This window comes from Panthera onca, chromosome A2 (genome assembly GCF_046562875.1).
Source record: "Panthera onca isolate mPanOnc1 chromosome A2, mPanOnc1 haplotype 2, whole genome shotgun sequence".
In the NCBI taxonomy this organism is placed as follows: Eukaryota; Metazoa; Chordata; class Mammalia; order Carnivora; family Felidae; genus Panthera; species Panthera onca.
Window position 1 is genome coordinate 81326974 of NC_138340.1, and position 23445 is coordinate 81350418.

Below are 23445 nucleotides of genomic sequence, written 5' to 3' on the forward strand. Positions count from 1 at the left end.
GCTGTGTGAGCACACAGTTCTGGGCAGTAGAGGGAGACCCTTGGACAAAGCAGAAAGACACTGTGGCATTCTTGGACCTTGGGTTCAGTGGAAGAGAGAAATAGTAAACAAATGGGTAAAATATGTATTAAAATAGGACTAGTGCTTTGAAGAATAACAAAGCAGAGAAAGGAATTAGGGTGGAGATGGGAACTACATTCTTTAATGAAGTGTGAACTTTTTTTTAAAGGCAGAATTGTTTAATTGAAGTATGGTTGACATATAATATTAGTTTGAAATGTGTGACACAGTGATCTGACAGTTATATACATTACTCAGCGCTCACCATGATAAGTGTAGTTACCCTCTGTTACAGTACAAAATTATTACAGAGGGCGCCTGGTGGCTCAGTTGGTTAAGCGTCTGACTTCAGCTCAGCTCATGATCTCACGGTGCCTGAGTTCGAGCCCCACGTCATGCTCTGTGTGGACAGCTCGGAGCCTGGAGCCTGCTTCAGATTCTGTGTCTCCCTCTCTCTCTGCCCCTCCTCTGCTCATGCTCTCTCTCTCTAAAATAAACATTAAGAAACTTTAAAAAAATTATTATGATATTATTGACAGTATTCCCTATGTTGTACTTTTCATTTCTGTGACTTAGTTTATTTTATAACTGGAAGTTTGTACCTCTCAATCCCCTTCACCCATTTCACCCAGTACCCTACACACACCCCTTCTGACAAGCCAGTTTGTTCTCTGTGTGTAGGAGTCTTTCTTTTTTAAATTTACTTGTTTGTTCACGTTTTTTAGATTCCACATAAGGTGAAATCATATGGTGTTTGTCTTTCTCTGTCTAACTTATTTCACATAGTGCCCTCAAGGTCCATCCATGTTATCATTCTTTTTTATGGAGGAGCGATATTCCATGGTGTGTATATATACCACATCTTCTTTAACCATTCATCCATTTTTTTTAAGCCAGAGTTTATTCTTACTTAAAACTAAGAGTCTTTAAAATACCCAAAGCCAGAAGAATTTCCAGGTTTGAGATGGTATCACAGTCAGGTGATGGCTGCTGCTGCTTCTTTTTCTAAAGCCGCAGAAGGATCCTGGGCAATTTTTCTTGAAAATGTTTCTGGTCTGAAAGCTGATGCCTAGTTTGCTTCATACATCAATCCAGTGAGGAAGAAAAGCACAGTGCCAGTAACAGTCATCATTGCGAGAGAAACACATCTAGGTTCCCCCTCGTTTCCACATACAGCTAAGAACTAGATCAGATGCATGTTGACTTTTCTTATTTTCATATGTAACTAAAGCTCCATGTTTAATCCCTTTACATTGGCAAAATTATTAACTTTTACCAACTTTTAAATATGATAGTCTTCCACATTTTCCAGAAAACCACCCCCCAAACATGAAGAATACCTGCTTCAGATGATTGGGTCCATTCAGAATGTAATCAGATTCTGGAAATTGTTTTTGTTAGACATTGGGGGGCTAAAGTGTAGTGAAATAAAACTTCAAATTATTGTTTTGGAAGGAGACAGGATAATATACACATAGGGTTATAATTACTATATATTAGGCAGTTTATATCATTATAACATATATCATATAACATATGTTAATATGTTATAATGATATAACCTGTAATTTACAGGTCTAAGTAAAATAAAAATTGGTCATTAACAAAGCTAAACCATTTAGTTGGCTATTCAGAAAATCATTTCTTTAACTTGGACCATTTCTGATACTTGCCTTTTCTGGGCAGCATGCCAGTTCATAGGCTTCATGCTGTTGAGACGCTGTCATTGCTTTGGGTTGTTGGAAAGCTCAGTGACTTTGTCTGGTTATTGTTGATTATAGTTACCAGAGTCCAGGGTGGGGGAGGGGGAAGAGACAGTTGGAGAATTTCAAAGAAGGAGGGAGGCAGAATGTCCTGAGGTTCACTGGTTGGAGGAGGCTGTCCTTACCAGTCACTACTATAGAAGTGACTAAGGGACGGTCACATTGGAGTATGAGACAGACATGGAACTGAGAAAACGCATCCTGGACTGGTAGGAAAAGTGGGATACCCGGAGTCTAGAAACCAGGCTCAGGTTCAGGATACCTCACTGAGTACTTGACTTTATTTCTAACAGATCCTCAAGGCACTTTTTTTTTTTTGCGGGGGGGGGGGGGGGGGCTTGTTTTGTTTTGTTTTGTTTTTTTGTCCATAAGGTTAGGATAAGACAGTTTAGTCCCTAAGATTTTGAGGTTCACATGACACACGAAAGTACTTTGAAAATATAATATACTCTTTAGATGTAAAATATGGAAGAATAGAGTGGTGCCCTTTGAAAAAATGAAAAACATCAATTCTATTTCTGCTGTAGTATGCTAACATGTTGCTTTTTTATCTTTATAAAAATTACATGTATACAGAGTTTCTAAGAAGTCATGGTGCTGAAAGGCTTATTAGACAAATACTGTTCCTCTAACCAGCCCCTGTAACCTGTCCCCCCTCTCTGGAGGCAACAGCTTACAGACCTTTAAGTTGTTTCCTTGGGAGCTTACCTTCATCTTTTATTTATTTTAACTTTATTGTAGTAAGAACACTTAACACGAGATCTACCCTCTTAATTTTTTTTTGAAAATAGTTATTTTTGAGAGAGAGCGGGGGAGGGGCAGAGAATTTCAAGCAGGCTCTGCACTGTCAGCATAGGGGCCAATGTGGGGCTCAATACTATGAACCATGAGATCGTGACTTGAGCCAAAATCAAGAGCAGACTCTCAACTGAGCCCCCCCAGATGCCCTACCCTCTTGAATTTTTAAGTGTGCAAAACATTATTGGTGACTGTAGGCACCGTGTTGTAACAAGCAAGTCTCTAGGGCTTATTCATCGTGCTCAACTGAAACTTTAGGCCTGGCAATAGAAACTGCACATTTCCCTCTCGTCCCAGCCTCTGGTAACCATCATTCCACTTTTTGATTCGGTGAATTTAACTACTTAGATATTAACGTGTGGAACCAAGCAGTGTTTCTGTGTTCCTTCATGTTTAGTGTCAAATTTAACTCCCTCTGTACCCCTCCCCGTCTCTCTCCCACAGGCCTGACCTCTTTATATGCTACGGTGACTGTATCACTGTGACGAACCCAGTCATGGACCGTAGCCATGTCTCCTTTCTTAATATGCTCTTTCCCCCCGAGGTTAGCAATGCCTCATTTTTCACCTGCTTAACTTTGTATGTATTTATGACTGATTATTTCCCTCCTTCTCATTCCTTCTCAACAGCTTTCCTGAGGAGAGACTGTAAGCTGGTTTCTTAGCACTGGGTTCTTTCTGGGCTGACAGCCCTCCCGCTTCTCTGCAAGCTTCCATTCTGGAGTCTCCCTTCACCACCATCCTGGACCCCACTGCCTCTTCAGTGCTGGCTCTGTCTTCTGCACCCCACTTGTTCCTTTTTCTTGAACAGGTTCTATTTTGGTGGAGCACCTTTTTTTTTTTTTAATGTTTGTTTATTCTGGGGACAGAGAGCTCATGGGCGGGGAAGGGGCAGAGAGGGAGGGAGACAGAGGGTCCGAAGCAGGCTCCACGCTGACACCAGAAAGCCCAGTGCCGGCCTCCAACTGATGAACTGTGAGATCACAACCTGAGCTGAAGTTGAACACTTAACAAACTGAGCCGCCCAGGCACCCTGGTGGAGCACATTCTTAATCAGTTTCCTGAGAAAAGGGTGCATAGAAAGTCAGGTTTTTGAGAACTTGATTGTCTGAAGTATCTTTATTATAATTTTTTTTTTGCCATTTTTAAGTTGTAGTTGACACACGATGTTTATTAGTTCCAGGTGTACAATACAGTGATTTGACAACTCTATATGTTATGCTGTGCTCTCATATCATTGTGTAATACCTTACATTATACCTTTTGTTCCTGTGATTTATTCCATAACTGGAAGCCTGAATCTCCTTTTCTCCTTTACCCATTTTGCCCATCCTCCCAACCCTCTCCCCTCTGGAAATCATCAGTTTGTTCTCTGTATTTATGGGTCTGTTACTGCTTTTTGTTTGTTTATTCATTTGTTTTTTAGATTCTACATATAAAGAAATCATGTGATAGATGGCTTTCTCTGACTTACTTAGCATAATACCCTCTGGGTTCATCCATGTTGTAAATGGCAAGATCTCTCTTTTCTAAGGTTGATTAATAATCCATTATATATATACACTTAATATATATATGTATTATATATGTGTACATGTATGTATATAAATATAATATGTATCCTACATTTTAATTATCTGTTTATCGACACTTAGGTTGCTTCCGTTTCTTGGCTATTGTAAATACTGCAGTAAACATAGGGGTGCATATATCTTTACAAATTCATGTTTTCATTTTCTTTGGGTATATACCCAGTAGTGGTGTTACTAGATTGTATGATATTTCTATTTTTAATTTTTTAAACAACCTCCACACTGTTTTCCACAGTGCATCAATTTACATTGCCACCAACAGTGTATGAGCATTCTCTTTTTTCCAAATCCTTGCCAGTGTTTTTTATTTTTTCTTTTCTTTTCTTTTCTTTCTTTCTCTTTCTTTCTTTCTTTCTTTCTTTCTTTCTTTCTTTCTTTTTATTTTTATTTTTTAAGTAATCTCTACAGTATGGGGCTCAAATCTACAACCCGGAGATCAAAAGTCACATGCTCCCCTGACTGAGCCAATCAGGCGCCTCTTGTTATTTCTTGTCTTTTTCATTTTTTTTTTTACATTTTTTTTTTAATGTTTATTTATTTTTGAGAGAGAGAGACACACAGACAGAGCGCAAGTGGGAAGGGGCATAGAGAGAGGGAGACACAGAATCCAAAGCAGACTCCAGGCTCTGAGCTGTCAGCACAGAGCCCGATGCGGGGCTCGAACCCACAAACTGTGAGTCATACCTGAGCTGAAGTCAGATGCTCAACCAACTAAGCCACTCAGGCGCCCCTTGTCTTTTTCATTTTAACCATTCTCACAGGTGTGAGGTGATATCTCACTGTGATTTGATTTGTATTTCCCTGACGATTAGTGATGAGCATCTTTTCATGTGTCTGCTGGTATCTGTATGTCTTTGGAAAAATGTCTATTCAGATTCTCAGCCCATTTTTAAATTGGATTATTTTCTTGGTGTTGAGCTGTATTCTTATATATTTTGGATATTAACCCTTTGTCAGATATATCATTTGCAAATATCTCTTCCCATTCCATAGGTTGCCTTTTCATTTTGTTGATGGTTTTCTTCACTGTGGAAAAACTTTGTTATTTTGGTTTAGTCCCAGTAGTGTATTTTTACTTTTCTTACCCTTGCCTGAGGAGACACATTTAGAAAAATGTTGCTAAGGCAGATGTCCAAGAGATTACTGCCTATATTTTCTTCTAGTTTTATGATTTCAGGTCTCACAGTTAGGTCTTTAATCCATTTTGAATTTATTTTTGTGTCTGGTGGAAGAAAGTGGTCCAGTTTCTTTCTTTTCCATGTAGCTGTCCAGTTTTTCCAACACCATTTGTTGAAGAGACTTTCTTTTCTGCATTGTATATTTTTGTCTCCTTGGTCATACATTAATTGACCATATAAGTGTGGGTTTATTTCTTGGCTCTGCTATTCTGTTCTCTTGCTCTGTGTGTCTGTTTAGTGCCAGTGCTATACCGTTGTGAGTGCTGCAGCTTTGTAGTTTATCTTGAAAGCTGTTCCCATCTGTGCTGTCAAGGTGGAGGGCAAATGTTAACCGGGGTGTTCACTTGCCTCTCAGACCCAGAACATTCCGGTATTTACCCACTGTTTGGCCAGAGTAGTTAGGGACTGGCTCCTTTAAATTCTAGTTGTCCTTTTCACCCTGTTTCTGTGCCCCATGCTCCCCTCCCTCAGTACCATCCCTCCCTCCCACTGCAGTCCACAGTGAGCAGGGTGGGAGTTCCCTTCATGACTGTGTCTCCCTCTCTCTTGCTGTTCTCTGTGTGGTCCCTCTTTCATTGTGCAGAAGCTGTTGGGTCAGCCCTCAGTTCTTTGGGAGGAATTGCTCTAAAAATAGGTGTAGATTTGGGATGGCCCTGGAGGAGGTAACCATTCTTGGACCAGAACTGTGTTTCTGTTCTCATTCTTATTGGTAGTATGGGTATAGAATTTTTGTTTGGAAACCGTTTTCTCTCAGAATTTCAAAGTATTATCTCCATGACATTCTTTGTAGTATTGCTGTAGAGAAGTTCAGTGCCAGTCTTGAACCTTTGTATGCCCTGTATTTCCCCTGTAGAAACTTTGAGGATCATCTCTTTTTTGAAACTTATCCCAAGTTGTGTTTTACTTATTGATCATGCTCGATGCCTCGTGATGTGAACTTTCAGATGTGAAAGTTTGTTTCTTTCAGTTCTAGGAAAATTTGAGTATTCTTTGAAAATTTCCTTTCCTCATCCTTTTAATTTATGAAACAACTACTAATTAGGTTGTGGATCACCTAGATCAGTCCTCTGTAGTTTTCTTTTTCCTGTATTTCCTCATTTTTTTTGCATTCTCACAGATTTCCTGACAATAAATTCATTTTTAAATACTTTAGTATGTGTTTCAGAGTTTTAAGAGGTAGTGACAATGTCAAAATTTGAGTTTCTTTAAAAAAGAAAATACAAATACCTTATGATCTTAACTATGCATAGAAATAGGACTGTGTCTAAAGATAGCATAATGTTAACAGTGGTTATAATCTCTGCAAACAGATGTATGGATGGCTGCTCTTCTTTATATTTTACTGGATTTTCCAAACATTTTATGAAAGGTATTTTCTTTTATAATCAAGGAGAAGTTTGAAAATATTAAGCCATTCTGATGGATCTAGTACGCCTGCTACACACAGCATGGCAAAAATATAAAACATTACCATTGATAATTGAGGTATTTTGGTAACATCCATCTCTGTTCCGTGTTCACATAATATCAGCAAAATAAATGTGAAAAAGAAAAATAGTTTTTATTTAAATCAGAGTTGCAAAGCAAAACTGTGAATTTCCTCAGTAAAAAGATACTTTCAGTCGGAAGAAAAGGCTTAACTAAATTCTTTAAACATAATTATTTTTAAAAACATTTTAGCAGATTTGCATCATCTCTCATGCGCACACATATTCTTAAAATTATTATTAAGAATATGGGTTTCATTGTTTTAAAGTTAATGAGTAAAAGTTATGCCATGGAGAAAGCTATGGTTTAATGAAAAGGTAGGGTCTTTAGAGCCAGGAAGACCTCAGTTCCACTCCTGAGTGAGCGTGCATGCGCTTGCTGTGTGCCCTGGGCAACCTTCTTAGTGATCCCTCCCCCTCCGTCTGGGTATCTGTAAAATGGCAGTGACATTCCTTCATTAGAGTTAGATGACAGAACCCACCTATGGCATCTGGCAAAGAATAGTGGTTGAATGAATGTTAGGATTTTTCCCTTTCCCAAAGAAAAGTAAATATTAACTAGTATCCTGGTTAATTATGCGCCTAGGGATTTTCCCAGTTGCAGCTTTAAAAAGGAAGGCCAGCCAAGAAAGTCCTAACCTAGTAAAGAAAATGCCAAGTGAGTGCTTGGTTTCTTCAAATAAGAATTTCCCTACCCCCATCTACGTGCTTTTTTTTAACTTTAATAAAATCTTAAATAATAATAAAGTAATCTCTATACCCAACATGGGGCTCAAACTTAAAACCCTGAAATCAGTATTCACATGCCCTACCAACTGAGCCAACCAAGTGCCCCTCTAACTGCTTTTTCAAACTCTGATTATCAGGGGGTGCCTGGCTGGCTCATGCCAGGCGGTAGAACAGGTGACTCTTGATCTCAGGGTCATGAGTTCAAGCCCCATGTTGGACATGGAGCCTGCTTAAAAAAAATTGTGAAAACACCAACTCTGATTAGGACAAAGTTATTTTTTCTTTTTTTGAATCTCAGTTGTTGACTGATTATTATGGGACATAGTGTTAGAGATCAGATTCTTTAAGGTGCTCTTTTGTAATGGGCTGAGAAACCATATGGCGTGCAGAAACATGGTGTGATTGCTTAATTCAGATGTCTTGTCAGTACTTTGCTTTTTTAAAAAAAAAAACAGCTTAGGTGAGCTATAATTCACATACTCTACAGCTGACCTGTTTTAAATGTACAGTTCAGTGGTTTTCAGTACACTCCGAGTTGTGCAACCATTCCCACATTTAATACATTTTCATTACCCCAAAAAGAAACCTCATGTCCTTACTCAGCAGCTCCTAGTTCTCTTACCCTCCTGCATCCCCTGGAAATCACGCATCTATCTTCTGTCTCTACGGACTTGCCTCTTGTGGACATTTCATATAAATAGGATCATACAGTCTGTGGTCTTTGGTGACTGGCTTCTTTCAGCACTTTACCTGTCAATCTTCTGTTTGGAGAGCAAGGTGAGGCAGCCAGAGGTGCTCTGCTAAAGGTTTAGTCAGAAGATACTGTGGCTTTTAAAACTTAGAGCAAAAGGGCACCTGAGTAGCTCAGTTGGTTAGGCATTCGACTTCGGCTCAGGTCATGATCTTGTGGTTCGGGAGTTTGAGCCCACATACCGGGCTCTGTGCTGACAGCTCAGAGCCTGGAGCCTGCTCTGGATTGTATGTCTCCCTCTCTCTCTGCCCCTCCCCTGCCTGCACGCACGCTCGCTCTCTCTTCAAAAATAAGCATAAAAAATTTTTTTTAATTAATAAAAAAAAAAACTTAGAGCAAAAAAGAGGTGCAGCTGTTTTCAGGGAATTTTATTACAGATATTTTGATGCACTATTTAAACATGATGCTGCTTAAGATTTTTTAAATGGTTTTAATAACAATTCAAGTTCCACATATTGAAAAAATGCAATTGAATGAGTTTTGACTTGTTTATATATTCATGAAAAGATCACAGGATGATGTACATCCTGTCATCTCCAATAGTTGCCTTGTATCCCTAGTAATCCATCTCATATCCCTGGGCTGGTACTTGTGGCTTTTTTTTTTTTTTAATATGTATTAAATGAGAAAATTAGGACTGACTTAGGAGTCCGTGGGGGGAGATAGTATGTGTGGAGGCTAGCGGGCTGACCTTGTGTGACTGTCATCACTATTTGTTTTCTCCTCTGTAAAATAGCATTAGTTAACAGGAGCTACCTGCAGTATTATGGTTGGTCCTAAGTTAAACATTTTTAATGAAGTAGTTAGTATGGCAACTAACACTCCATAAGTGATAGCTCTTGTTAGTGTTATTTTGTGTTATACTAAAGTACTTGACATATTGGATGATTCATCACCATTGCTACTATGTGCCTAGTGTGACGCCTAATACTCAGATACTCAGTTTATATTAATTCTCTCCCTTTTCCCTCATTGTTGATAAGTATACCACATGACATTTGTTATTGTTCAGTAGCCCTAACTCCTACCAACTTTGAGAACAGATCTGAAAAATTTCCACTCATTCATCCAACAGATTTTGTCGAGCACATGATGTGTTTGTCCCTGCACTGTGCATTGCGCCCCGTGGATGGTTCCAAGTTGAGTAAGACGTGAGATACATCCTGTATACGCCCATCCAGGGTTTGGGCAGAATATCCATGGATGGTGCATGAACAGAGTGGGGTGGAAGTTGAGTGGCTGGAGTGATTGTCCTGGTCTGTGGAGACTTGGTGTTGGCCCCGTGAAGGGTATGTAGTTAAAGGTCTCAAAGGGATCAGAGGGAATGCATTTTAACCTGAGAAATGGGTTCAGTATTGTGCAGGGCTCCCGAGCTCTATCTGGGAGCAGGAATCAGTCCCAGTGTCGGTGGGGCACAGCCCTGCAGGAGTTGGGTGAGACACAGCTGGAGAGGAAGACTGGGGGAATCCACCCCAGGCTTCCTCCTGGGCCGAGGAGGGGAGTCATGTTTTGTCAGTCAGTAGAGAGCCTGTAAAGATGTTCCAGAAAGGGAGACAGTTGTATGGTAAGTAGACTATTTTTGAGGTGGCTCTGGTGTATGGATTGAGTTTGACAGTAAGACAGTTTAGTGATCAAGGAAACGGGTAAAAATACAGAGTTGGTGCCTGATTGTTTGTCCAGGTTGTGGTTTCTTTCCCCTTCCGGAATACTTGCAGAGTGTTTACGGTGTGCCAGCTGCTCCTGATGTGGTTGGTCCCCACCACAATGAAGTGTAGGTACAATTATACTCCTTTTTCAGATGGGGAAACTAAGGGTTAGGGTGGCTTAGAGGGTGTTTGCATTGCCCTCCACCTCTGCTGCTCCTTCTCTTCCCCTGTCGGGACCCTTTTCCCATTCAGACCATCTCTGTGACCTCAGCTTTCCTTCCCTGGCATCTCCCCCCATTCCCTCTCTTGCCTCCACCTCCCTGCGGTCCCCTTTGTTCAGTCTTCATCTGTCATGGCAGCTGTTGTGACCACACTCCAGGTCGTCATTTGCATTCCAGAATGTTTTCTCTAAACATAAATTGGGACAAATCTTTTTTTTTTTTAAGATACTTCCTGTCTGGCATTCAAGGCTTTTATTGTGTTCTCATCCTTCATAGATTGTCGCCTGTCCCCAAATGCCACTTTTGTTCCTGTTTGGCTCTTTGCCTTTGCTTGGGCATTTTCTCCACCTAAAATGACCTCCTTCCTTTTCTCTGCATCATGAACTTCTTGTCAATTGGTCAGGAAACTCACACAGATTACTGTGTCGCCTTAGGCGACTGGACTCTTTATTCCTTCTTATTGGGCTGTAGTGTGTCTTGTATTTTACGTAATTATCCAATACCAGACTTGTTAAAACTGATTTGCTGCAACTTACAAAAATCCACGTAGCGGTAAAAAACAGATGAACAGAGAAGAGCAAAAGGACTCTTAGGGTAGAGAAATAAAGCCAAGTATAAAGTTAGTATAGAAACATGTGCTGTCATGCCCTGCACAATGTTGGAAGTAGCTTTTTCCCAACTTCCTGGTGCAAAGAGGGAAGCATGAACTGTTATGAGTTTTCCCAGTGGCCAGATGAATAAGGCCAGTTGCTCTGGTGAAGAACTTTTCCTGATACTGAGGATTGAGAGAAATGTTTCTGAGGTGAGTGAGAAGGTGGGGAAGGAGGTTGGAGATATACTGAGTCTTAAAGACCTCTCTCCAGTACATACACAGCCAGGTTCATGAGGCGTCTTCCTGTAAATGACCTTGATACAGCGGTAGAGCATAATACTAAAGCACAACTTAGAAAACAGTTTTATAAAAGCCAGGACTGTGACCCTAAAACAGAGCTTCTGTAAGGATAAAATGGAGAATAACCAAAGAAGTAATGCTTCTGTTTTGTTCTGGTTACTGTTTTACATCTATTTACCCCCAAAAGCAGTCACCTTCTCATAGGCAGGGACCATGTTCTGCTTTGGTTTGATCCGAAGGAGAAAACCTTATGGGTGAGGAATGAGGAGAGCCGTCCGTGACTGGGGTTTGCTCAGTGCTCTGCTTCGAGTTCTGTGTGCTCAGATTCATATCTGAGATACAAGGTCTACCAATAAATGGCTGTAAGTTTTCTTTACTCTGTCCAGGAGCCCACCTGTTTCTGACACCATTTTTAGCAGCAAATGCACCAGCCAAGTAAAGGGGCAGAGTGACTGCAGCTAGGCTACAGTTTTGCTTCCAGCACTTACAGAAGAGAGCTTCTAAAATTTTAAATGAATTCAGCAATGCTTGAAGTTGCACATTTAATTTTCCCTTTTTGTACTGCATCTGAGACTAAGACGACCTGATACTGTCATGATTACTGAGTCAGATTTGGAAAGAGGTATGCATTTTCATGCAAAAGGCAAAAATAGCAAATTTATTGAATGAGGTCATTTCTCCCCAAATAGCCCTTCTCTCTATAATCAGAGTCCAAATATGTTGTGATACCTTTTATCCCCCCCACTAACAGCTGCTTTTCTCCCTTTCTTTCTGTGCATAGGAACTTGATAAAGAGCTTCCAGTGCTGAGGCCGTATTTTATCGATGACCCCGAAGAAGCTGGGGTGCGGGAAGCTGGCCTCAGAGTCACATGGCTGGGACATGCGACAGTCATGGTGGAAATGGACGAGCTCATATTTCTCACAGACCCTGTCTTTAGCTCCCGTGCATCACCGTCGCAGCACATGGGTCCGAAGCGGTTCCGTCGTCCCCCGTGCACCATAGGTGAACTCCCCCCGATAGATGCTGTCCTTATCAGTCACAACCACTATGACCACCTGGACTACAATTCTGTCATCGCTCTGAATGAACGATTTGGTCAGGAGTTGCGATGGTTTGTGCCTTTGGGTCTCCTCGACTGGATGCAGAAGTGCGGCTGTGAGAATGTGATCGAGCTGGACTGGTGGGAGGAGAATTGTGTCCCCGGACACGATAAGGTCACCTTTGTCTTTACGCCTTCCCAGCACTGGTGCAAAAGGACTCTCGTGGATGACAACAAGGTTCTGTGGGGCAGCTGGTCTGTCTTGGGGCCTTGGAGCCGATTTTTTTTTGCAGGAGACACTGGCTATTGCCCTGCCTTTGAAGAGATAGGAAAAAGGTTTGGACCTTTTGACCTTGCAGCTATTCCCATCGGAGCATATGAACCAAGGTATGTGCACTTCCCAGGATGGCAGCCCTGCTACGTAATAAGTGGCCTCAACTCTGAAGTAGTTGAGTTTGTGGTCATTTGTGATCTCCTTTCTGATTTTGCTGGTGGACTTTTGGTGGTGGTGGCTGTTATTGGGGGGTGGTGGGTCAGATTCAATTAAATTTCTTTTGAAAGCGTTTCAATCATAGCATTAAGTAATTACTCAGAATCAGAAATTATATCACCCAGAAAGATGGACCAAGGTTTAAAGAATTGCCATAACCTAGCTACAAGTTGGCATTCGGTTCTGACTTAAGTTGAACCTACCAGCCAGTAATCAAACCTAGCTCACATTCTTCACATGGAGGACATGCTACATAACTACCTTTCACTTCACATCTGGTGTGCACCTGTCCCCAGCCTGTAGCCCTCCTGTGTTTGGCAGAGAAAAGGCGAGGAAAGCTAGCAATCAGTCCCTTGCAATGGTGTTACTTCAGTCTGTACTGAAGTTAATGTGGCAGTGACCCCACGGCATGCCCCTCGCCCACAGTCAGAGCAGTTTAAAGGTCACACTCGCACTGGAGACCGAGGAGACCCAGCCCTGCCTGTGTTCTATTTCATCTTGTCTAAGGAAAAGGGAAGCGACTTCAAAGAATTCAGTTAGATTTCAGCTAACTGGGTGACAGGAACAAGTTAAACACTAAAGTACATGCACAGATACAGAATTGTATGTATTATGGCATTTTATTTCAGCAATCCTACAAGCAGTAAAACACTAGTTCAAAAATGAATTGAGCAAATCCGATGATTAGTTTCCATCTGATTTTGTTACATGTATTTAACTTGTAAGGTTCACTAAAAACCATTTCTTCACTGTCTTTATGAATGCTTGCTTCTTTCTCCCTCTTTTTTTTCTAGTTTAAGAGGCTGGACACTTTTACCTTATTTTAAAATATTATGAATCTGTAGTAGTGCTTGAACTACACTTTTCCACTATAATTCTAATGAAATCTCTCAAAACATCCTGTTTTCAAACCAATTTCATATAGTATTGATCTTTCCTCAGTATATGTTCCTACTGTATTAGAATATCTCATTTGTAATTATGAAAACTCTTCTTGTGTCACAGTATATAAAGATCATATATATGGGATGGTAGAATGTGTACGGATTAACTACACAAATTCACTCACAGAATTCCCTCTTCCTGCTGCACTAGCTGTCTTAAGATGGGTGAAAGCCAGGAGGGCAGAATTTGCTCTAAGAGAATTAAAGTGTGGTAGCCTCTACTGTGTAATCCATTGCTCTGGTCAGTACTGACAGGTTTAGAAATAAGGTTACCAACAACTTCAGAGTACTCTCTAAATGTGAAATGATTACACCAAGACGGCTTTCAGTAGTAGACCTGTAACGTTCGTACTTACATTATAGTATGGTCTATGTATTCCATCCAGGTCGGTTAGGAAGTTTTGTGTGTTTTGTTTCGTTTTGTTTTCAAGTAGGCTTCACACCCAGAGCAGAGTCCAATGCAGGGCTTGAATTCACGACTCTGAGATCACGACCTGAGCTGATTCAAGAGTCAGATGCCTAACTCACTAAGCCAGCCAGGCACATCCCCACCCACTGTTTTTTTTTTTTTTTAAAGTAAGCTCTACACCCAATGTGGGGCTTGAACTCATGACCCTGATGTGAAGAACTGCATGCTGAGCTAGCCAGGTGCCCAGGATGTTTTTATTGTAACTTTCACACCAAAATAAAAACTTTACATTTATTTCAGGTAGACGTGAAGGTGGAAAGCAAATCCCTTTGATTTGTTGTAGGAATTAAAAAAAAAAAAAATCAACAGAAACACCAAAAACTGTTTTGATCCTGCCCCGAATTCCGAGTGTCAGGAAATAGGGCAGAATAGTACTTCTCTAGTCTGCTGTTGAGGAGAACACAGTGGCTTTGTTCCTAGGCTCCCAGGAGGCCCAGCAGCTCCTAACAGTAAATAACAGCCCTTTAGCTGTTGGAGATGGATAGCTTTTCCATGCTGTGTTGACTAAAATCCAGAAGCACCTGTGTCAGATCCATGTCCATGAGTCTTAACTGCAGCAGAGCTGGCAGTAGCAGAGCTGAGATCCACATTCCCAGCAGCTGGTCGAGCTGGGAGGGGTCCCCGTGCAGGCCACTGCCTCCTGAACCCCACTTTCACAGGCATTCGGCAGGCTTACACTGTTTCCACACTCTCTTTGTTCAGTCCCCAGCGTGTACCCTGTGCTTGCTCAATCCTACACCTCAGTGTTCAGCTGTAGGATGCTCAAATAAAATCCTTGAATGGTAATTGGGGTTTTTTTGCTCCCAGTTTTTCAATTTTATACCCTAATTTTTGCTTTTTGCTTCATGCATTAAAATCGGTTTCAGCAATTTAGGTTCTTCTGAATTGCACTTTTGGTTTCTAGTCATTTATCCATTATCCAGTTTCTTTGATTCATATCAAGATTGCAAAATACCTTTTTAACGATTAAGACCTACCTTTAGAATAAATCATCAGTAAAATCAAATACACATGAAACAACATCTTACCTTTCAAAGGGGAGTTTTGCTTGAGACTTAGCTGTGGCGTCACTGGGTTTGTGCAAGTAAGATTTTTGCTTTTTTTCCAGCAGGAAAGTGGGCTCAAAACAGATGTTTTTGCCTAATGTCTTACTCCTGTGCATAACCTTAAAGGTTGATTAGATGAAGTAGTAATTATAACTTAGTGCACATTTCAAAGGCCAGAATTAATAAATTGCTGTTTTATCAGGTGGTTTATGAAATACCAGCATATAGACCCAGAAGAAGCTGTAAGGATTCACATCGATGTTCAGACAAAGAAATCTGTGGCAATTCACTGGGGAACTTTTGCCTTAGCAAATGAGGTGAGTTTGTGATAAAAGTAACTTCCGTTATGTGTTTGACCTGAGAGGATCCTGGGATCAGCACACCTTGCAGTGTGTTCAGAGATCAGACAAGAATGAGAACCTGCACAGTCCTCAAATGAATTAAGGGGGTAAACCACATTAGTTAAACCGTATTCATATACAGTGAAAAAAAAAAAACCACCTCATTACATGCTGTTCTTTTGGAAGCATGGGTTTATATAACTAAAACAGGTATAATCTTGGAAAATAGAAAAATGAATCATGTCTTCCCTCTCAAGGGGGCTTTTGTTACAGCAGATGTAAGCTGTATACATAACTCTAAAATGTGTTGAAAGGACTGACTGCTTCATGGTGAAATAAAGTGCTCTCAAGAGTCACATGTTTGATTTGGAGGGATCAGGGAGGGCTTTATGGGAGAGGTGACATCTGAATGTGGCTGTGAGAAGGCATTTCAAGAGGAGTAAGGGGCAGAGCATAGACTTAGAGGCAGCAAGTGAGGGGAACAGTGAGTGTATGGATGTGATGTGGAGGACAACGGGGGAAGTGAGGCTGGACAGCCTGGAATTTTCAGGAATGTTATTCATCCAGTAAACAGTGAGTGTCTGCTCTGTGCCAGGCAATGGATAAATGGTGGCTTTATTCCTAGACTGATTTTTTCCTCAGCAAAAAACGTTTTCTCTTTTCTTGGATCTGGGGCCTGTCCTAAGTAAAAAATTAGAAGTGGATGGGCAAGGGGCACCTGGTTAGCTCAGTCGATTAAGCATCCAACTCTTTTTTTTTTTTTTTTTTGCGTTTTTTTTTTATTTTTTAATATATGAAATTTACTGTCAAATTGGTTTCCATACAACACCCAGTGCTCATCCCAAAAGGTGCCCTCCTCAATACCCATCACCCACCCTGCCCTCCCTCCCACCCCCCATCAACCCTCAGTTTGTTCTCAGTTTTTAACAGTCTCTTATGCTTTGGCTCTCTCCCACTCTAACCTCTTTTTTTTTTTTCCTTCCCCTCCCCCATGGGTTTCTGTTATGTTTCTCAGGATCCACATAAGAGTGAAACCATATGGTATCTGTCTTTCTCTGTATGGCTTATTTCACTTAGCATCACACTCTCCAGTTCCATCCATGTTGCTACAAAAGGCCATATTTCATTTTTTCTCATTGCCACGTAGTATTCCATTGTGTATATAAACCACAATTTCTTTATCCATTCATCAGTTGATGGACATTTAGGCTCTTTCCATAATTTGGCTATTGTGGAGAGTGCCGCTATAAACATTGGGGTACAGGTGCCCCTATGCATCAGTACTCCTGTATCCCTTGGATAAATTCCTAGCAGTGCTATTGCTGGGTCATAGGGTAGGTCTATTTTTAATTTTCTGAGGAACCTCCACACTGCTTTCCAGAGCGGCTGCACCAATTTGCATTCCCACCAACAGTGCAAGAGGGTTCCTGTTTCTCCACATCCTCTCCAGCATCTATAGTCTCCTGATTTCTTCATTTTGGCCACTCTGACTGGCGTGAGGTGGTATCTGAGTGTGGTTTTGATTTGTATTTCCCTGATAAGGAGCGACGTTGAACATCTTTTCATGTGCCTGTTGGCCATCCGGATGTCTTCTTTAGAGAAGTGTCTATTCATGTTTTCTGCCCATTTCTTCACTGGGTTATTTGTTTTTCGGGTGTGGAGTTTGATGAGCTCTTTATAGATTTTGGATACTAGCCCTTTGTCCGATGTGTCATTTGCAAATATCTTTTCCCATTCCGTTGGTTGCCTTTTAGTTTTGTTGGTTGTTTCCTTTGCTGTGCAGAAGCTTTTTATCTTCATAAGGTCCCAGTAATTCACTTTTGCTTTTAATTCCCTTGCCTTTGGGGATGTGTCGAGTAAGAGATTGCTACGGCTGAGGTCAGAGAGGTCTTTTCCTGCTTTCTCCTCTAAGGTTTTGATGGTTTCCTGTCTCACATTCAGGTCCTTTATCCATTTTGAGTTTATTTTTGTGAATGGTGTGAGAAAGTGGTCTAGTTTCAACCTTCTGCATGTTGCTGTCCAGTTCTCCCAGCACCATTTGTTAAAGAGACTGTCTTTTTTCCATTGGATGTTCTTTCCTGCTTTGTCAAAGATGAGTTGGCCATACGTTTGTGGGTCTAGTTCTGGGGTTTCTATTCTATTCCATTGGTCTATGTGTCTGTTTTTATGCCAATACCATGCTATCTTGATGATGACAGCTTTGTAGTAGAGGCTAAAGTCTGGGATTGTGATGCCTCCTGCTTTGGTCTTCTTCTTCAAAATTACTTTGGCTATTCGGGGCCTTTTGTGGTTCCATATGAATTTTAGGATTTAAGCATCCAACTCTTGATTTCGGCTCAGGTCATGATCCCAGGGTTGTGAGATTGAGCCCCACGTTGGGCTTTGTGCTGTGTGGAGGCTGCTTAGGATTCTCTCTCCCATCTTCCCCCCCACCCCGCCTTTCTTCCCCGCTTTCCGCTTGCAAACACTCTTTCTCTCTCAAAAGAAAAAAAAAAGTTGAACTTGGCTTCTCCTACTTTGCTTTGTGTGGCCTCTTCCACATCCCAGGGCCTCTCTGCAGGAACCCTGTGATTTCAGGCTGTTCTAGGCACTCCCTCTGCCTGATTTCTGGCCTGCCGTCTCCCTAAGTTGTATCTTTTTCTGTAGTTACCTAAAACACTGCCTGCCCACCCCTACTGCCCCCAGTTAGGATTCCCGTCCCATGATGCAGCAACCCTGAGCCACGCTAGGGGGAGATGGAATGGAGCAAATAAATGAATGACCACAGGGCCAGGGGAGGATGAAGGGGAACAGGAGTATGTGTGTGTATTTGAAAAGGAAATTGGATACTGCTTCCCAGTGGCATACCATACTATTCAGTGGCAATTTCTTATTCTATGTGTATATAACTGTGTATGTTCATTCCATACCCATAGATATGTATTCCATATATGACATACACAGAGCCTTAGATGAAGTAATAGTATTTTTTCAAACCCATTCAAAAAGAGGAATCACGGATGACTCCCTAGGTTTTTAACTTAACGGGGAAGATGCTCATGGTCTTTACTGAGATGGGGAAGATAAGGAAAAGGTAGAAAACCTCAGACTTCATTAGTTATTCAGCTTTCAAGAATTATTCCTGTTATAAATCTAACCTCCATCTTTATTTCTTAATGAAACCTACAACTCCGTAAGTCCTAGCAATTTAGAATGTGTTCACATTCTGACATGAGTTGCATAAACCTGACAACTATGAATTTGTTAAATTACAAAGACTACAGAATTTTTGGATGTTTACCCTATGAGTAAACACTTTAAAATGATTTGCATAAAAGTAGTTATAATAGCTGCTTACTATAAGCTGACCAAGGATGTCCTTAACCTGGCAACACTTAAAAAAATTGTGTACATATAGCAACATCTAATTATCTAGGGAATTATGAGTCAATTTCCTACATGATGTTATGTAAGTACTAAAACTTCACGCACTCGTTTTGGTGGAAACATTTCAGGCATTACATAAGATATGCTACCTTTTAACCTATTGGAGATCATAAAACAGTGACCCTTTAAAAGGGAATTAGAGTTGTCTCAGCTGGTTACCTAGCCCTTAATAGAATCAGAGTGTTGGGTGCTTCTTCCACCACTTAACTCTTACCTCTGATCTGCTGTCTTGCTTGATTCATAGTTGTTGTATGGCTGTGGGGCATTTTTACCTCCCTTGTGGGACTAAAGTGCTAGCATGAGCCACTTAGAAGGGTTTTTTTTGTTTTGTTTTGTTTTTTTTGTTTTATTGAGAGAGCGAGCCAGCATGGAAGGGACAGAGAGGGAGAGAGAGAGAGTCCTAACCAGACTCAACGCTGTCAGTGCAGAGCCTGACTCGGTGCTCAATCCCACAAACCCTGAGCTGAAATCAAGTCAGATGCTTAACCGACTGAGCCATCCAAGTGCCCCACAGCTTTTCTAATTGAAATTGAGAAAAAAAGAATCTTTGAATAAAGGAAAAAAATAGGAAACAAGGGGAAATGGGGGAAATGCTACCAGATTTTGTTCTCTGGGCCCCTCTTATACTCTGTAGACTACAGTGTCAATATTTGCCTAGGGATTTGAGGGTGACAACCTTCTAGGAGCCAAAAATCTTTCTCCAGCATTTGCTTATACTCTTATAATCTAAGCTTCCATATTCTTTATTAAAAAAACCTTTTTTTAATGTTATTTTTGAGAGCATGAGCGAGCGTGAGTAGAGGAGGGGCAGAGAGGGAGACACAGAATCTGAAGCAGGCTCCAGGATCTGAGCTGTCAGCACAGACCCTGGCGTGGGGCTCAGAGTCACAGACTGTGAGATTATGACTTCAGCCAGTTGGATGCTTAACCAACTGAGCCACCCAGGTGCTCCCTAAACTTCCATATTCTTAAAAAATGTTGGTAGTATCTAATTCTGTAATACTATCTTTGGCATTGATTCCATTTAGACTGGAATTTCATGTAGTGAAAGGGTCATCAGGTTTCATGCAATCTAGTGATGTTCAATCTAAGTTGGCACCAAATTTGACATTCATGGTATTTGGACAGATAATATATTTCTGTTAATGACTATATTAGAAAATGTGATTGGCTCATTTGCTAATGCTTGAATAAAAAGACATTATTTTAAGTAGGCATATGTTGGTTATTTTAGTTTCAACTCTCATTTGAAATAACCCCCCAATATATGCAAGGTTAATCCTTTTCCATTGTTTTCTGTGTGCCCTCTGCCAGCATTACTTAGAGCCCCCAGTGAAACTGAGTGAGGCTCTAGGAAGATATGGACTTAAGACTGAAGATTTTTTTGTCTTGAAGCATGGAGAATCCAGATACCTCCATACTGACGATGAAAACTCTGAATGAATGTGAGCACGTGAGCTTTTAGTGAAAAAGGTATCCTCTAAGCTTCTAGGAAAGACTAAGAAATTCATGAATATTAGGATGTTTTACATTTGTAAACCACTTCTATAAGTTTGTGTTGTATGTTTTGTGTGACGGCTTGCTTGCTACTCCAAATGCCAGTTCATATAAAGAAGAGTTCAGAGGTGGGTCATTTAAATACTGAATTGGCAGAGGGGAATTTGAATCCTGTCTCAATGGTAGAAGCATTGAAATGGAATTTTTTTTAAAGGATTATGCTTTAGTGGTAGAATTTGGAAGTTAGGAAAACTGATTTTAAAGTCTTCTTTCTGTTCTTCTGGTGAAGGGCCTTCTACAGGTTAAGTCTATCTACCTAGATGGTTTGAGGCTGCACATCTAAACTTCTTAACTCACATTAGAGTAAGTGATGGAATGGACACCCACCTGCTTACAGCATTTCTTGTTCTATCCACATTAGCTTATATGCCAAATGTTGAATGATTTATTTTTTTAAGTATAAAACCACAGGAGATTGGGCTAAGTTACCATTTTTAAAGACATCATTGTTTCAAAGAGGAATAATATATTCTGTTGCACATCCCCAGTCCCCAAATCAGAAGCTGCCTGAGTTGGGCAGAGGAAGGGAGAGTGTGGTTATGAGGACATGATTGATGACATTTTCTATTTTTAATCTACAAGTCAGACCTGCTGAGCACAAAGATCACTGCAAGGAAATAGTATTTTACAAAGATAAATGCAGATCTTAAAATGTTAACAATTCCTTCTATATTCTCTTTTCTTTCCACCTACTCATCCCTCCCCCCCCCCCCCCGTTTCTTAGCTCCAACCCTCGATGTATCAATAAGATTTATAAATAATTTATGTTTTACATGATTCAGAGGTCTTATATTTTTATATTAAATGACCCATACGCACAATTCTGCTTTTACTAAGCTAGCACGGAATACTAGCAGTTTAAAAGTAATTCTGGGAATTAGGTGACCTGAGTTAGGTCCCGTAAGGGCCCTGGGATTGCTTGATTGCTCTGAACATTCCTCAGAGCCAATGAGGTACATTAGAGGCCCATCCCATCTTCCTGCTCCCCAGTCTCAGTGAAATAAATTTCATTCGCAGAATAATCAAAGTAGGTTTTTTACAGCATATGCTAAACGGGCACTATTCTATTTTCACATACACATCTATGCACGCCACCTGTTAGCCACTTAATTGGAATTTTAATCCTGCTTCCACCACGGTTTTCTGTGTATCCTGCCACAAGTCACCTACACTCACTGTGCCTCAGTTTCCTCATGTGCAACAAGAGGATAATTTTGACCTACCTCCAAAAAAATGTGAATAGTGATTTTTTTAAAAAGCACTTTGAAAATATAAGGGAGAAAATTATTTCTTAAGACCTCACTGCCTACTAGAGATCTGAAAGCTAAAACTAGGCTCTTGCTTTTGGTCGCGTATCGTTCCCATTGCAGATTCAAGCATCTGTACCTAGGACATGAAACACTGAGGATTAACAACTTCAGCTCATTTTGTAAATTTGGGGAGTAATAGCCAAAATAAATGTAAATGATCTTCATCAAAATTTAGCATTTTTTATCTTACAAAGATGCAAATCTGTCAGGGGGAAATGTGTATATAATGTGTGTGAATGTATGTGATTTGGAGGCACTAAAGCACAAAAAATTTCCCCGTAAGATAACCTTCAGGAAAACAAAAACTGAACCACCATAAACCTTTCCCTCCGAAGGAACATTCTAGCAAGCAGATGGGAATGGAGAAGTTAGGTTGATGGTGGATTAGCTTTGGGGCCTGGTGCCCTGACACTGGCTGTGTTCACGCAGTCACCCTCCTTCTGTTGCACGCTGCATTCAACGCGCATCTCTTGCCTCTGCTCTCTGAAGCAGACCAAGCTCATCTTAATTTGCTCCATGAATGGCCTTAACATCATTTCTGTATTCATGTGCACTGTGTAACCGCGGGGCTCTGAGCACTTTAAATTATGTTCTAGTTCCACTGAATTAGGCCTGCCTCCTCACAAGCTTTAATTTTTATTACCATTCACATTATTTCTGTGTTGACATTTTGTTAAGTACATCGAGCTTCAGATCTCCTTGTACAGTCTCGTTCTATTGAGTGATTTCCATTGTCTCACTTAGCTACATTTGTACGTTTATGTACAAAACAAAACCAAATTTTGAAAAGCCAGATGCACTCTTTAGCCTCTATTCAGTCTAACCTCTGCGGTAATACCTTTTACTCGATCTTATTTGATCAGTTTTATTTTGCTCTTTGATTGGCACCCATTCGAACATGGGAGATTTGATTGAGGATTCCTTCTCCTGGGGAACCCCTTGATGTTCCTCCCTGCCTGGAGGGTGGGATCACCCAGTGGGGGGCAATACTGAGAAAAGCCAAGATATGCCATGATCTGCACCAACCTAGATCCGTTTGTGTATTTTCACATTTCAGACCTAATGCTCTGATCTCCAGGAAATGGGATGATCTATTCAAACTAAAAACAGAGGAAAGAAGATGTGGGGTTTTAGAATCCAGTGCTGCCAAAGCACATTAAAGCCAAATCCTAGTTTTTATCATGTGCACACTTTGATTTTCACTAACGAAGGCAGATTTTTAAAAAAATCGTTATAAAGAAATGTGCCTTTCAGGGAATTAGTACTTTTATTCATCAGTGATGCAAACCTAAGTAGTGTTCTTAGCATATACACATTACTGCTATAGCCACCTGGGAACTTCCATGTTTTCACCTTAATACTGAATCCTTTTTCTACTATAAAAGTAATTCTTCCAAGTTTGATTTCTATATTGGGATAAGCCTGAAAATACACATTTTTCTGTTTGAGGATCTGTGACTTCCTATGGAAATCCACATATTTACGAATGAACTTAAAGTACTCGTACGGCTTTGCCTTAACTACCTGGAGTAGGAAAACTTCTGCTTGCATACTGGTTTACTTAATACTAAGCATGGTGATGGTTATGAACTTGAACATTATAAAACCTGGCTGAATGGAAATCTATTAAGTTGTTACAATAGCTTATGGAATAAAAATTTACAATATGTGAAAATCTCTAAAATATGGATGAAAATGAATAAAG

The 23445-nt window shown here is 40.5% G+C and overlaps 1 protein-coding gene across 4 annotated transcripts in view; it reads left to right on the plus strand.

Moving 5' to 3' along the window:
* The window catches only part of NAPEPLD (N-acyl phosphatidylethanolamine phospholipase D), a 47225-nt gene extending 23782 nt beyond the window's left edge, over nucleotides 1-23443 (plus strand). For all 4 annotated transcript variants that reach the window (XM_060632304.3, XM_060632305.3, XM_060632306.3 and 1 more), the window contains exons 3-5: nucleotides 11898-12544; nucleotides 15309-15423; nucleotides 20188-23443. In XM_060632304.3, the coding sequence (XP_060488287.1) occupies nucleotides 11898-12544; nucleotides 15309-15423; nucleotides 20188-20316 (891 nt within the window). In that variant the 3' untranslated portion in view covers nucleotides 20317-23443. The remainder of the gene's footprint in view (nucleotides 1-11897; nucleotides 12545-15308; nucleotides 15424-20187) is intronic.
* The last annotated feature ends 2 nt before the right edge of the window (nucleotides 23444-23445 follow it).